The sequence below is a fragment of the Oryx dammah genome, unplaced genomic scaffold, assembly GCF_014754425.2.
Source record: "Oryx dammah isolate SB20612 unplaced genomic scaffold, SCBI_Odam_1.1 HiC_scaffold_23, whole genome shotgun sequence".
NCBI lineage: Eukaryota > Metazoa > Chordata > Mammalia > Artiodactyla > Bovidae > Oryx > Oryx dammah.
This window is the reverse complement of record NW_024070207.1, coordinates 80,725,768-80,739,555: the sequence shown is the minus strand read 5'-3', so window position 1 is coordinate 80,739,555 and position 13,788 is coordinate 80,725,768. Positions and strand designations below refer to the sequence as shown.

General features: G+C 41.7%; 1 protein-coding gene across 2 annotated transcripts in view; it reads left to right on the top strand.

Annotated features, from left to right (window-relative positions):
- Positions 1-13,788, top strand: part of SHROOM4 (shroom family member 4) — a 135,542-nt gene that overhangs the window by 90,887 nt on the left and 30,867 nt on the right. For both annotated transcript variants that reach the window (XM_040265986.1, XM_040265987.1), the window contains exon 4: positions 6,038-6,099. In XM_040265986.1, coding sequence (XP_040121920.1) covers positions 6,038-6,099 — 62 coding nt within the window. The remainder of the gene's footprint in view (positions 1-6,037; positions 6,100-13,788) is intronic.

Sequence of the window (13,788 nt, the reverse complement as noted above, 5' to 3'; positions counted from 1 at the left end):
CGTCATAGATGACCTGGTAGCCCTAGATTGTATTCTGAATGCCTGCTGCAACCTTTGTTGCATTCTACCTTCTACATTCACGTCCTGTGCTTCAAAAACTAACAATGCCTCCTCGAATAAAGAAAATCCCTCTGGCGTTTCCTACATCAGGTATCTCTTCAGTTAGTCTTCCTCTTGTCACTCTGCTCTCTCAGTTATTTTCACTTTTGTTCCCATCGTTACTACTTGGCACTTCTTAGCAGTACTGCTTTTATGCTTGCTTCTGGAAATCCTGGGCTTGAAATAAAGATACTGTACTACTGTACTCTCTACAGTACTGTACAGTAAAGTACAGAAAAGCACAACCACTTGTAGAGGATGCATGCACATGACAATGGACACCAGATATGTGAACTAACATGATTGGCCATGCGAACACAGTATTTGCATCTTTAAAACTTGAATGTCCATACGTAGGGGACTTACTGTATTGCCTCTCATTTCCTGCTTTAAAACTATTTGGAGCTGTAAAATTTGCAAATGTCTCCCAGGTTTTGCTTCCAGAGGTCTGACTTTTCTGCTCTTCTGAAGGACAAATCCTTTCCCTTTGCTCCAGTCTGAAGAAGAGACCCAGGTCTAAATTGGCTGTAACTATATACCCTAGTTATGATGTACATCCCTAATGCAAGCCACCACCATCCCCCATGGTATTTCTAGGAGGACTTCCCATGTCACTGCCAGCTCACTGCCAGACTCCTTCCCCATAGCTTTCCTAGTGCCACCTTTTGGCTGGTGCATTCAAAGTGAAGTCGCTCAGTCGTGTCCGACTCTTTGCGACCCCATGGACTGTAGCCTACCAGGCTTCTCCGTCCATGGGATTCTCCAGGCAAGAATACTGGAGTGGGTTACCATTTCCTTCTCCAGGGGATCTTCCCGACCCAAGGATCGAACCCAGGTCTCTCGCATTGGAGGCAGGCGCTTTAACCTCTAAGCCACCAGGGAAGCCCAAACTAGAAGTTAATTCCTGTGTTGAAGTGTTGATGCATAGACTGACACTTCTGAATGACTTAGCATGTGTAATTGCTCAGTACATAAGCATATGTAATTGCTCAGTACATATTCTTTGTTGAAACAAGGGAATTCCTTGGTGGTTCTGTGGTTTGAACTTTGCACTTCCACTGCAGAGGGCACAGGTTTGATTCCTGGGCCGGGGTACTAAGATCTTGTACGCTGCCTATGGCACGGCCAAATAAAAAAGGAAAAAGAAAGACACTTAGGGGTAAAAGAAGCCTTACACAAGAGAGTATGTACTCTACTATCCCTTTATATAAAGTTCTAAAACAGCTAATCTATAGGAAAAATTTTTCAAAACAGTGGTTGCCTGTGGGAGATGTCACAGAGATTAACTGGGAAAGAGCATGAGGAAACTTTGTTGTGTGATGATCTATATCTTGAAAAGAGAGTTACACAGGTGTATACATTTTCCCAAACTCAGCAGATGTATACTTAATGTTTGTGCATTTCACTGAAAGTAAATTTTGCCTAAAATATTGTAAACAAATGTCGAACTTTATTTAATGGATATGTATGCTTGAGTTTTTGAAATGCATTGATCTATGCAGCTTATTTTCTAGTTTTCAGCATACAGATGTTGCACATATTTGTTACATTTATCTCTTAAGATTGCAGGTTTTAATGCCATTGTAAATAATATTGTTTTCTTAAGATCAAATTAAAATTCTTTACTACCATATAGAAATGCTATTTAATTTTGTATATTGGCCTTGTATCCTGCAACCTTGCCAAACTCACTTTTCTTGGTAGATTTTAAAATATTTTCTACAGAAACAATCATGTCATCTGCAAATATAAATGATTTTGTCTTCATTTCCATTGTGTATGGCTTTTCTAGGAGAAGGGGTCCTATTGCACTCCCTAAGACCTTCAATACAGTGGTTAGTAGAAGTGGTGAGAGCAGATACTGTTGCTTTGTTGCCAATTTAAGTTTGATGTTAACTGTAGATTTTTTGGTAGGTGCCTTATAACAGGTTGAAAATATTCCCTTTTATTCCTAGTTTATTGTGATAGCTTTTATCAAGAGTGGATGTTGGATTTGTTTTTTCAATTACTTTTTCTGTATCTGTGGAGATGATCATATAGTTTTTCTCTTTTAATCAATTGATATAATGAATTACAGTGATTGATTTTTAAAATATTTATTATTTATTTGGCTGCATTGGGTCTTAGTTGCAGCATGCAGGATCATCTGTTGTGGCACTTGGGCTCTTCCTTGTGGTGCTTGGCCTTCTCTCTAGTTTTGGTGCAGGCTCAGTAGCTGTGGCACATGGGTTTAGTCGCCCCAAGGCATGTGATATCTTAGTGCCCTGACCAGGAATTGAACTCCCGTCCTCTGCATTGGAAGGCACATTCTTAACCACTGCCCCACCAGGGAAGTCCTACATTGACTGATTTTTGAAACAAGAACTAGCCTAGCATTGCCAGAATAAATCCCACTTGGTTATGACATCTTAACCTTTTTATATGTTACCAGATTTGGTTTGCTAATAGTTTGTTAAGGTTTTTTGTTTGGTTATGTATTGATGTTTCAGGGATTTTAGTCTATAGTTTTCTCATGATGTCCATGTCTGGTTTACATATCTAGATATTGACCTTACCAAATCAGTTGGGAAATGTTTTCTTCTCTCCTATTTTCAAGAAGAGTTTGTATAGAATTGGCTTTATTTTTTCCTTGCGTGTTTATTAGAATTCATCATTGAAGCCGTGTGTACCTAGAGTTTTCTTTGTGGAAAGATTTTTAATGACAATGTCAATTTATTTAATAGATACAGTGTTATTTGGGCTATCTATTTCTTCTTGAATGAGCTTTGGTAGTTTGCCTTTCAAGGAATTTGTTGATTTCATTTAAGTTTTCAAATGTATGGGGTAAAGTACTTTGAAATGCATAAAGAATTTAAGATGAATTTGTGGATGGATAATGGAACAAATATATATGTGATAGGGTAAATATAGTAAAATACTAATTGTAGAATCTATACAATGGTGGATAGATATTCATTGTAAACTTGTTCAACTTTTCTATATGTTGGGAAATATTCATAATAAAATGTACAGGGGAAAAGGAGAGGAAATATAAAATAGTGGTTTAAGGGCATGATGGTAGAACCAGACTACCTGGGTTTGAATTCTTAAGCATTCCCATCTAAAAAATGGGAATAATAATAGTACCTATTTCGTACATTGGTTGAGAGGATTACATGATGTAACATATACAAGGCACTTAGAACAGTGACTGCTAGATAGTAATTATCTTTTAAGGGTGAGTTATTATCTTTTAAAATAAAGGGAGATTTGGGCTTACCTTGAGAAATTTTTGCCAAAAGAAGGATCTGCATGTAGACAGTGGAGGAAAAGGGTTAATGTTCGGGGTGGGATAAGCAGAAGATGGTTGCAGAATTGTCAGCCACTAACTCCATGAAGGAAAGCAGTGAAAACTGCACATTGTAGTAGCTGGCAGCAGCAATACAGGTGTGCCTGTGCCCATGCATGCCTCTTCTTTTATATTCTGAGGGAAGGACATATTGGCCTCCTAATGTCTGTTAGATGAGCTAAGTAGGTCTGCTTAGATGCTAGGCTTTTAGACATGTGGACGGCCATCCACGAGGCACTTTGTGCCCATTTCTACCCCTGCCAGCTGAACTCACCTTCCCCTCAGACATGGGAAAAACTTTTAGCATGGGTTAGGATTCCCCAGCTCAGCTGGCTAGGTAGTTGTGATGGTGGCTATCTGAAGTAGGGTTGAGATCCTGCTCATTATGCCCCCTGGAAGTGGTTGGGAAGCTAACTGGCTCCTATTTGGTGCTGTTAAGAAAACTGAAATCAGCACACATCTAAATCTTTAATGCTTCGTGCCAGTTAGTTCTGCATATATATAAAATTATTTCATTTAGCAATTATATGAGGCATGTTATAATAGGACCCCATTTTCCAGCTAAGAAAGCTGAGGTCACACATCCTACAAGTGGTGAGGCCAGGATTTGAACAACATAATGATTACCAACATTTGAGTGTCTGCTGTGTACCAGGTGCTGTTCTAGGTGCTTTACATGTATCAACTCACATGGTTGTCAAAGCAATCAAGAAATAGATACTGTTATTATTATGATCACTATTAAATAGCTTGAGAAAATGAGCTAAGATAAACTGCTAGGTAGTCTGCCTGAGGTCACACACAAGGCAACGGCACCCCACTCCAGTGTTCTTGCCTGGAGAATCCCAGGGACGGAGGAGCCTGGTGGGCTGCAGTCCATGGGGTCGCACAGAGTCAGACACGACCGAAGCGACTTAGCAACAGCAGCAGCAGCAATGTAGCCTCTGAGGCCAGGCTCCAAGTTGTGCTACATTGCCTCTCCATAAGCTGATTGCAAAGCCCATGCCCTCTCCAGTCTGGCAGGATGCCTTCTAGCAGTATAACTTCACTCAGGCACCAAGTTCCTACCATAATCAGTCCTCATCCTCAACAAGTTGTGGAGATAACTGCCTCTTTGATTCGAAGAGTGCATACAATTTACAGCAACCTAAGTGGCTCGGCAGGGAAAATAATGTAAGGTGACACTGGGGACTTGAGGAGATTGAGAGTTGGGACGGGACTTTGTTTGCTTTGGACACTGCTATTTACTGAGCACTCCCCATAGGGCTAGACAGGGAATGGACAGGAAATCCTGGCTCCCACTGTGGCCGAATGAGTAATACTGTCTTTGAAAGCGGGGACATCTCACAAGGGCGTCAGGCACAATCTGAAGTTGAACAAGCAGTTTTTGCTGCTCTAACTTGACAGGTACAGGCAGCGAGACTGTTCTGGTTATATGAAAGCTGTGAAACCTCATCTATTCTATGGCCACTAAGATCCCTAGCCTCCTACATGCCAAGTGCTGTCCTAGGCATTCTCTGCACAGCTCCCATTTTATCCTCACTCCTGGGAACCCAGCAAGGCTAGATAGCACAGTCCTTATTTTCCAGATAGGAAGTTTGAGGTCCTGGGAGGTGACATAGCTGCTCTTAAATAAAAATATCTTAACCAGAATGACTGACAACCACATCTTACCTACAAAAGGTAGTAAAGTTTTTTGGTTTTTGTTTTTTTTTTTTACTGAGGTAAAGGTTATAAAACTTTGAACAGGACCAATAATAGCATTGGGGAGAGAGACTTTGGAAGATCAGTGAGGTTTAGAAAAAATTGCATTCCCAATGGACTAAGTTCTGAGTCTCTAGGTAGAAGGTATGGAATGCTGAAATCAGAGAGAATGTCAAAGGCAAATTTTCATTAGGCTTGGAGCTAGGATAGAAGGCAGGGACATTTTTACAAATGGCATATGCAGCTTGGGCTACAGGGAAAGAATGCTTGGGCAAAGCCCTTATGGATAAAATGCCCAGGGTGAAAATTCTGTTCCTGTAATATGGGGAATGTGGCACCCAGCACACATGTTCCCCAGAAATGAGCCCACCTCAGCCCCTTTCAGCAGATCTGGGAGGAAGAGGAAGGGCCCCTACAGTACTGGGGTTGGCTGGTGCGCATGTTCACTAGCTGCCTCCCCAGGACAGGGTTGCAGCAGCTGCAACTTCCAAGAAAATGCTTTCTATGGTGGAAGAGGCTAGAGGAATGAGCAGGTCCACTGGGCAGAGCAAATAAAAAGATCTTTGCAAGAGCCAGAACAAACAGCAAACATGCTAAACTGGTTTTTAACATGGTTTGGGAGGGGAGTAGGAAAAAAGGGTAACTCAGAGTTTCTAGACCACACTGCTGAGGTCCCTGAGTGCTATCTTAGACTCTGCATGGCCCCAGCAGTGCAGAAGGCCTCCTGACAGGCAGCCCTCTAGGTACATAGTTCTCTACCCTGCATAGGAGAGTAAAAGGAATCAGCTGGGGGCACAGGGGTGGCACCTGGCCTTGGACAGGCTCCTGACTGATTCACAGTTTTGAAGCCGTCTAGATTACCTGGCTGCTCAGAGCTCCCTAACTTATCAGAATTTTGCTTTGCAGGAATTTCCTGGGGACAAATGGAAACCAATAACAGGAAACAGGAAGACCAGCCAGTCAGGGAGGTAAGTTGACAACTCATGGAGTTGGGTGTTAGTACCTCTGAGGTTTCTGTGGAAATTGATAAGGTTTTCTATTTGCTCTGCTTCCTTTGAGGAACCTGGTCTGGTGTCAATACCAAGGGGTTGACGTATAGATAGAATCCAGCCTGCCCCCCAGGCAGCTGGGCTATAGACCAAACTGACTGGTAGCACATTTTGGGATACATCATAGTCAGAAGGACTATGATGCTTACATCAGGACATTATGCTTATCAGCTCAGAGGCCTGAGGCAAGTGCCCAGGCACAAGGACATGGGGACTAGACCATGCTGAAACATAGATGGGAAGGCATAAAACACTATGCTTACCTTCCCAGTGGCCACTGGGTGATTGGAGGGGCCAGAGAGGAGGCAAGGCTGTCCAGCTACTGCTGTGCCTTTGCTTCAGAGTGTTTCTTGTGTTCTGCCACCTTTCTTTTTATAGGACTCATTGAGAGCTTCAGGTCTGCTCATTAAAAATCCAAGGCAGAGCCTGCTAACAATAGGTTAGAATTCCTGAAGCAGGTAGAAACATTTTTACGAATAGTATATGTAGCTTGGACTGGAGGGGAAAGAGTTACTTGGGCAGAGCCCTTAATAATGCCTTTAATAGTTTATACTAATTTAATAAAAGGCAGAGCCCTTAATAATGCCCAGAGTGGAGACTGCTCCTGTAATGTGGGGAACATGGCACCTGGCACTCATGCTCCAAAGAGATGAGCCCACCTATCATAGTGATCATGACGAGGAGATAATTACCTCCTCCAGGGTCCTCTCCATCAGCCTGGTTGGAACCCCTCTTTTGTGACGTTTCTCTTCTATTCAGTGATATACTTTTTAGCCAGTTCTTCTCCAGGACAGTATTAGATATTCAACACAACCCCTTCCCTCAGAGAGCTCACAGTCTAGTAAGGGTACTCAGTCACATCTGACTCTTAGTGATGCCATAGACTGTAGCCCACCAGGCTCCTCTGTCCAAGGGATTCTCCAGGCAAGAATACTAGAGTGGGTTGCCATTTCCTTTTCCAAGGAATCTTCCCAACCCAAGGATCGAACCCACATCTCCTGTATCTCCTGCATTGCAGGCGTATTCTTTACCTGCTGAGCCATTGGGGAAGCCAAAATTGTACTGATTCTTTTACTCAAACTCCACGAATGAAGGACAGGCAGGGAAGATGGCTTTTAGCTGTGCCTCTGTGGGGGCACCTAGGGAGAGGACTAGAATCTGGGTCTCTTGACTGAAGATCCCAGGGTTCTTTCCAGGGCTCCACATTATCCCCTGTAATTTGGTAGTCAGAAATAATTTTGGTTTTCTTCTGACTCCAAAGTCTGGGAAACCTATGTTTTCCAGTTGGCAATGGAAAGAGAGGAAGCCAGCATTTATTGATCATCTACTAAGTGTCATTCGTTGGATTGGATCTTCTTATACCCATAATCTCGTTTTCCACAACAGTTAATTGCACTACCTATTTTATAGATGAGGTCTAAAGAGGTTATATAACTTAGCTGAGGTCACACATCTAGTTAAGTGATGGAGCCAGGATTCAGACCCAAGTTGGTCTGGTCCCAAAGTTCATGCTTTTTTCCATTATAACTGCTTCAATCAAGATCCCAGAGGAAACCCTTCAAATGGACCCCTCATCATAATTTCTCAGGAATCTAAGGCCTGGGTGGGAATACTATGGGATTCTGTGACTGGTCTTGATTCCCCACTATAGGCTAACTTGTACCATGTTCTTGGAGAACTTTCACCATGTTCTGGTGGGTCTGCTGAGTTTCCCATATTAGACTGAGACTGTCGAGAAAGGAGACCACACCTTGGTCATGGATGCCTCCATGCCTAGCATAGTGCCTGACACAGAGAAGCTGCTTGAGATATTTTTGTCATTTGCTTACCAAATGAAGAAACAGAGCCTCTTCCACCATTGAATGGGTGAAATGACACAAAAATAATAATGCTGACTTAACATTTTTGAGCACAGTGCTCGATTCTAGGCAGCATTCAAAGCACTTTGGAAATATTAAATATCACCATAACCTTAAGGGGTATATACTATTAATTGGAGAGCCAATTGACAGAAGAAACTGAAGCACACACAGATAAATTCATTTGCCTAATGTCCCACAGCTAGACCCCAGTTGTTTTTCAGTCGCTAAGTCATGTCTGATTCTTTGTGACCCCATGGACTGCAGCACACCAGGCTTTCCTGTCTTTCACTTGCACCCAGAGTTTGCTCAAACTCATGTCCATTGAGTTGGTGATGCCACCCAGCCATCTCATTCTCTGTCTCCCCATTCTCCTCCTGCCTTCAATCTTTCCCAGCTTGAGGGTGTTTTCCACTATGTTGGCTCTTTGCATCAGGTGGCCAAAGTATTGGAGCTTCAGACTAGGTAATCTAACTTCAGAGACACTATACTATGCTATGGTGCTTCTCCAAAATGGCTCTCTTACTAATCAGCCAGTCAAATAGGAGGATTTTATTTAAAACCTGGTGTGTGTAATGCCTGTTTTGAAGCAAGCGGGGAAATATTAGAGAAAAGCATCAGGAAGCATAATGCCTGCCCATCCCTAGCTTGAGCAAGGAAGACTAATCTATACAAAGTTAAATAGCAGTAATGATAAATTACCATTTGCAAGACAACCTAGGTGCCACCAGCTAATTTATACATACTCTGTTTTATCTTCCCCCAAACTCTGTCAGATAGGCATTGTTATAGGGCATTGGTTCTCAAACTTGTGTGCATTAGAAACACCTGGAGGACTTGTTAAAAAAAAACTGGGATAGATGGTAGTTCCCACCCCACCCCAGGGGGTGTGATTCAGTAGGTATGGAGCATGGCTCAAAATGTGCATTTCTAACAAGCTCCCCAGGTGGTGCTGATGCAGCTGGTTCTGGGGTCACGTTTTGAGAACCATTGACTCAGATAAAGACTCTGAGGTTCAGTGGAGCTAAGTAACTTATTCAAGGTCTCACAGCTATTAAAGGGACAGGCCAGGTCTTCAACTCAAGCCAGTAGCTATAAGGTGAAAAGTGGTTTAAACAAACAAGGAAAGCCTGATGCATGATAACAGGCCAATACATGTTAAGTATCCTTGTGCCCTATTTAAGTTCACTGGGGGTTAAGAAAACTGAAGGCTGGGGTCTAACATGTACACCCGTGGTGGATTCATGTCAATGTATGGCAAAACCAATACAGAATTGTAAAGTAAAATAAAAAATAAATAAATTAAAAAAAAAAAAAAAGGAAAGGACCAGAGAGGACACTAAGCAGGCTGTATTGCAGGAATAAACTCTGCTGGTTGTTAAGTGTTCTGGCCTTGAAGTCAGTCTGTGTGCTAAGTTGCTTCAGTCTGACTGAAGTTGCCTTGTATCTGACCCTTTGGGACCCCCTGGACTGTAGCCCACCAGGTTCCTCTGTCCATGGGACTTCCCAGGCAAGAATATTGAATTGGGTTGCCATTTCCTTCTCCAGGGGATCTTCCTGACCCAGGGATTGAACCTGTGTCTCTTATGTCTCCTGCATTGGCAGACAGATTCTTTACCTGGGAAGCCACCTGGGAAGCCCTTTGAAGTCAGTCTGCATGGGTTCAAATCCAGGCATTCTGTTCTCTAGCTCTGTGAACTTCGCACGTGGCTTTCTCTCCATGCCCCCCCACCCCACACCTTTCACTTCATCCCATTGGTTTCCTTATTTCTGAAATGGGCTAAGAGTCCTTACCTTCTATGACTGTTGTGTGGATTAACTGAGTTAATATATGTAAAGCATTTAGGACAAAATATGGCGCCATAAACCTTCAGTAAGTGTTAGTTGTAAAGAGGAGGAGGAGGAGCAGCAGCAGCAACAGTGACAGTAGAGAAAAAGGGTCAAGAGTGAAGTATTGTGCCCGGATAGTTAGGCCTTGAAAACTAGATAGGATGGCAAATATGGAGGCGATTGAAGATTTTTGGTCAGGTAAGTGACATGGTAAATATGGCACTTTAGATAATTTGGCAGCGTTTGCAGCCTAGATAGGTTGGAAGGAGACCAGGTTGGGGCAGTGATCCAGACATGAAAGAGTGTGCCCCTGTATTGGGAAGGTAGGGTACAATAGAAGTGGAGAAGAAGGGACAGATAAATATGTGTGATATTTGGGGGGGATGTTTATTGTGAAAGCAATATTACAGGAAATTAAAAACAGAATAAAAGGTATCCTAATTCTTACCACCCTAACACCCTGATTGTTTTCATTTCCCTGCCAGTCTTTATCTATAGGTATAGAGGATTGGCAGGGGTCTCATGATTATAATAACTGTGTAGATATAATTTTGTGTGTCCTGCTTCTCTTTTTCCACTAGGCATTTCTTGGTAAACAGTTTTTCCTGTTGCCATAAAGGCTTCCTCAGTAGTTATAAATTTTAATGGCTGCATAATATTTCACCAGCTTAATGTGCTCTAATTTGCTTAATCATTCCCAAATTGGTGGATAATTAGGTTTTTCCAATTTATTGCTATTATAAAGTAATGCTGCTGAAAAATTTTGAGCAGCTATAACCTTTTTCTAATTTTGAATTATCTCATTAAAAACAATTATACAGAGTTGCAATTACTAGTTAAAAGAAAATGAACATTCTTATTGTTCTTGATTTATTTCCTAAACTGCTTTCCCTGGAGGTGTTTTACTCTGCCATTAGCAGTACATGAGAATACCAGTCTCCCCTAAAATTTGCCATCATGGAAAATTTTCTAATGAAGTAGGTTTAAATGGTACCTATTTTAATTTTAATTTGCTTACTTTGATTATTCTGTTTTGAATTTTTTTTCATGTATTTAATATTTGCATTGCTTTCCATGTGAATTGTTGGTTCAGATTATTTGCTCACAAATACATGACAACTTTTGAGAAAAAAAAAAGTAGAAAGAACTCAGTGATTGGAACTTGGGAAGAAAGGAGTTAAGCTAAAAAATAATTCTGAGCCCCAGTGACTTGGAGAAAATTATTGACATATTGGGGGCATTTGAGAAGGGGACCTGATTTGGTAGTGATGACAAGTTTGAGTTGGGATATGTTGAATTTAAAGTTAGCAAGGAAGACAGGGAAATGCTTTTGAGCAGGCTTGTTGATCACCTAGCCAATGAGAGTAGGATGAAGAACAGCCAGCAAAGGAGATTGAAGGAGCAGGCATCTGGAGTGGTAAGAAAGAGAAGTATGCCAGGGCACCATCACAGAAGATAAGGAGAGGACTGCTATTGACTTTGACAGTTTGGAACTCACAAGTGAGCTTCAAGAAAGCAAACTTAGTAAAATGATGGGCATAGAAAGTAGAAGGCATGATGGTCTGTAAAGGGAATGCATAGAGAAGAAATGCACACAGCTTTACACATCCTAAATTCACCCGTTTTGAGTGTACAATTCAGTGAATTTTGGTTAATTTGAAAATGGAAGTGTTAGTCGCTCAGTCGTGTCCAACTCTTGAGACCCCATGGCTCCTCTGTCCATGGAATTTTCCAAGCAAGAATACTAGAGGGTATAGCCATTCCCTTCTGCAGCAGATGTTCCTGACCCAGGGATCAAACACTATGTAACCATCACCACAATCCAATTTTAGAACATGCCCATCTCCCTAAAAAGATCCCTTTTGCTCATTTCTGAAGTAAAAGTGAAGTGTTAGTCACTCAGTTGTGTCCAATTCTTTGCAACCCCATGGACTGTAGCCCCCCAGGCTCCTCTGTCCATGGAATTCTACAGGCAACAATACTAGAGTGCGTAGCCATTCCCTTCTCCAGAGGATCTTCCTGACCCAGGGATTGAACCCAGGTCTTCTGCATTGCAGGCAGATTTCTTACCATCTGAGCCACCAGGAAAACCCCTTGCTCATTTCTAGTGACTCTCTATTCCCAACCTCAGCCTCAAGCAACCACTAATGATTCCATTTATATGAAATGTACAGGATAGGCAAATTCATAGAGATACAAAGTAGATTAGTGGTTGCTTGAGCCTGAGGTTAGAAATAGTGATTGCTCATTTCTAGTCACTGTCTATTCCCAACCTCAGCATCAAGCAACCACTAATCTACTTTCAGTCTCTCTTAATTTGCCTATCCTGTACATTTCATATAAATGGAATCATATAATATATGGGCTTTTGTGTCTGGCTTCTTTCACCTAGCATGCCTTAGAAGTTCATCTTTAGTGTAACAGTATTTCATACTCTATTTTTTCCCAAATATTTCATTGTATGGACATACCACATTTTATTTATCCATTCATCCATTAATGGACATTGGATTGTTTCCACTTTTTCGCTATTGTGAATAATGCTGCCATGACTGTTCACACACAAATTTCTATGTGGACCTCTGTTTTAAATTCTCTTGAGTATTTAGGAGTAGAATTTCTGGGCCATATGATAACTCTGTTAACTTTTTAAGGAACTGCCTGTTTTCCAAAGTAGCTGTACCATTTTATACATCCAACAACAAAATAGGAGGGTTTCAGTTTCTTTTCATTAATTTTAATGAAATGATTATATGTTACTGTGTGATTTGGAAAATAGTTTAAAATAAGATGCTTGAAAAGATATATCTTCATGTGAGAAATATCAATAACTTCAGATAGGCAGATGACACCACCCTTATGGCAGAAAGCAAAGAGGAACTAAAGAGCCTCTTGATGAAGGGGAGAGGAGAGTGAAAAAGCTGGCTTAAAACTCAACATTCAGAAAATGAAGATCATGGCATCCGGTCCCATCACTTCATGGCAAATAGATGGGCAAACAATGGAAACAGTGACAGACTTTATTTTCTTGTACTCCAACATCACTGCAGATGGTGACTGCAGCCATGAAATTAAGACACTTATTCCTTGGAAAGAAAGTTATGACCAACCTAGAGAGCATATTAAAAAGCAGAGACATTACTTTACCAACAAAGGTCTATCTAGTCAAAGCTATGGTTTTTCCATTAGTTATGTATAGATGTGAGAGTTGGACCATAAAGAAAGCTGATTGCTGAAGAATTGATGCTTTTGAACAGTGGTGTTGGAGAAGACTCTTGAGAGTCCCTTGGACTGCAAGGAGATCAAATCAGTCAATCCTAAAGGAAATCAATCCTGAATATTCATTGGAAGGACTGATGCTGAAGTTGAAGCTCCAATACTTTGGCAACCTGATGCGAAGAGCTGACTCATTAGAAAAGACCCTGATGCTGGGGAGGATTGAAGGTAGGAGAAGTGGACAACAGAGGATGAGATGGCTGGATGGCATCACGAACTCAATAAACATGAGTTTGAACAAGCTCCGGGAGTTGGTGATGGACAGGAAAGCCCTGGCATGCTACAGTCCATGGGGTCACAAAGAGTTGGACATAACTGAGCGACTGAACTCAACTGAAAAGACATTTATACATTTAAAACTGTCTAAAAAGAAGTTGGCTAAGAAAAGGAAGGAGAGAAATGGGGTGGTAGTTAGAGAGGGAAGAAAGGTTTAAGTTAGTGGTTCTCAAAATGTAGTCCTAGGGCTTCCCTGGTGGTCTAGTGGTTAAGAATCTGCCTGCCAATGCAGGGGACATGGGTTCTATCCCTGATCCTGGAGGATCCCACATGCCACAGAGCAACTAAGCCCATGTGCCACAGCTACTGAGCCTATATTCCCTAGAGCCTGTATCCTGCAACAAGAGAAGCCACTGCAATGAGAAGC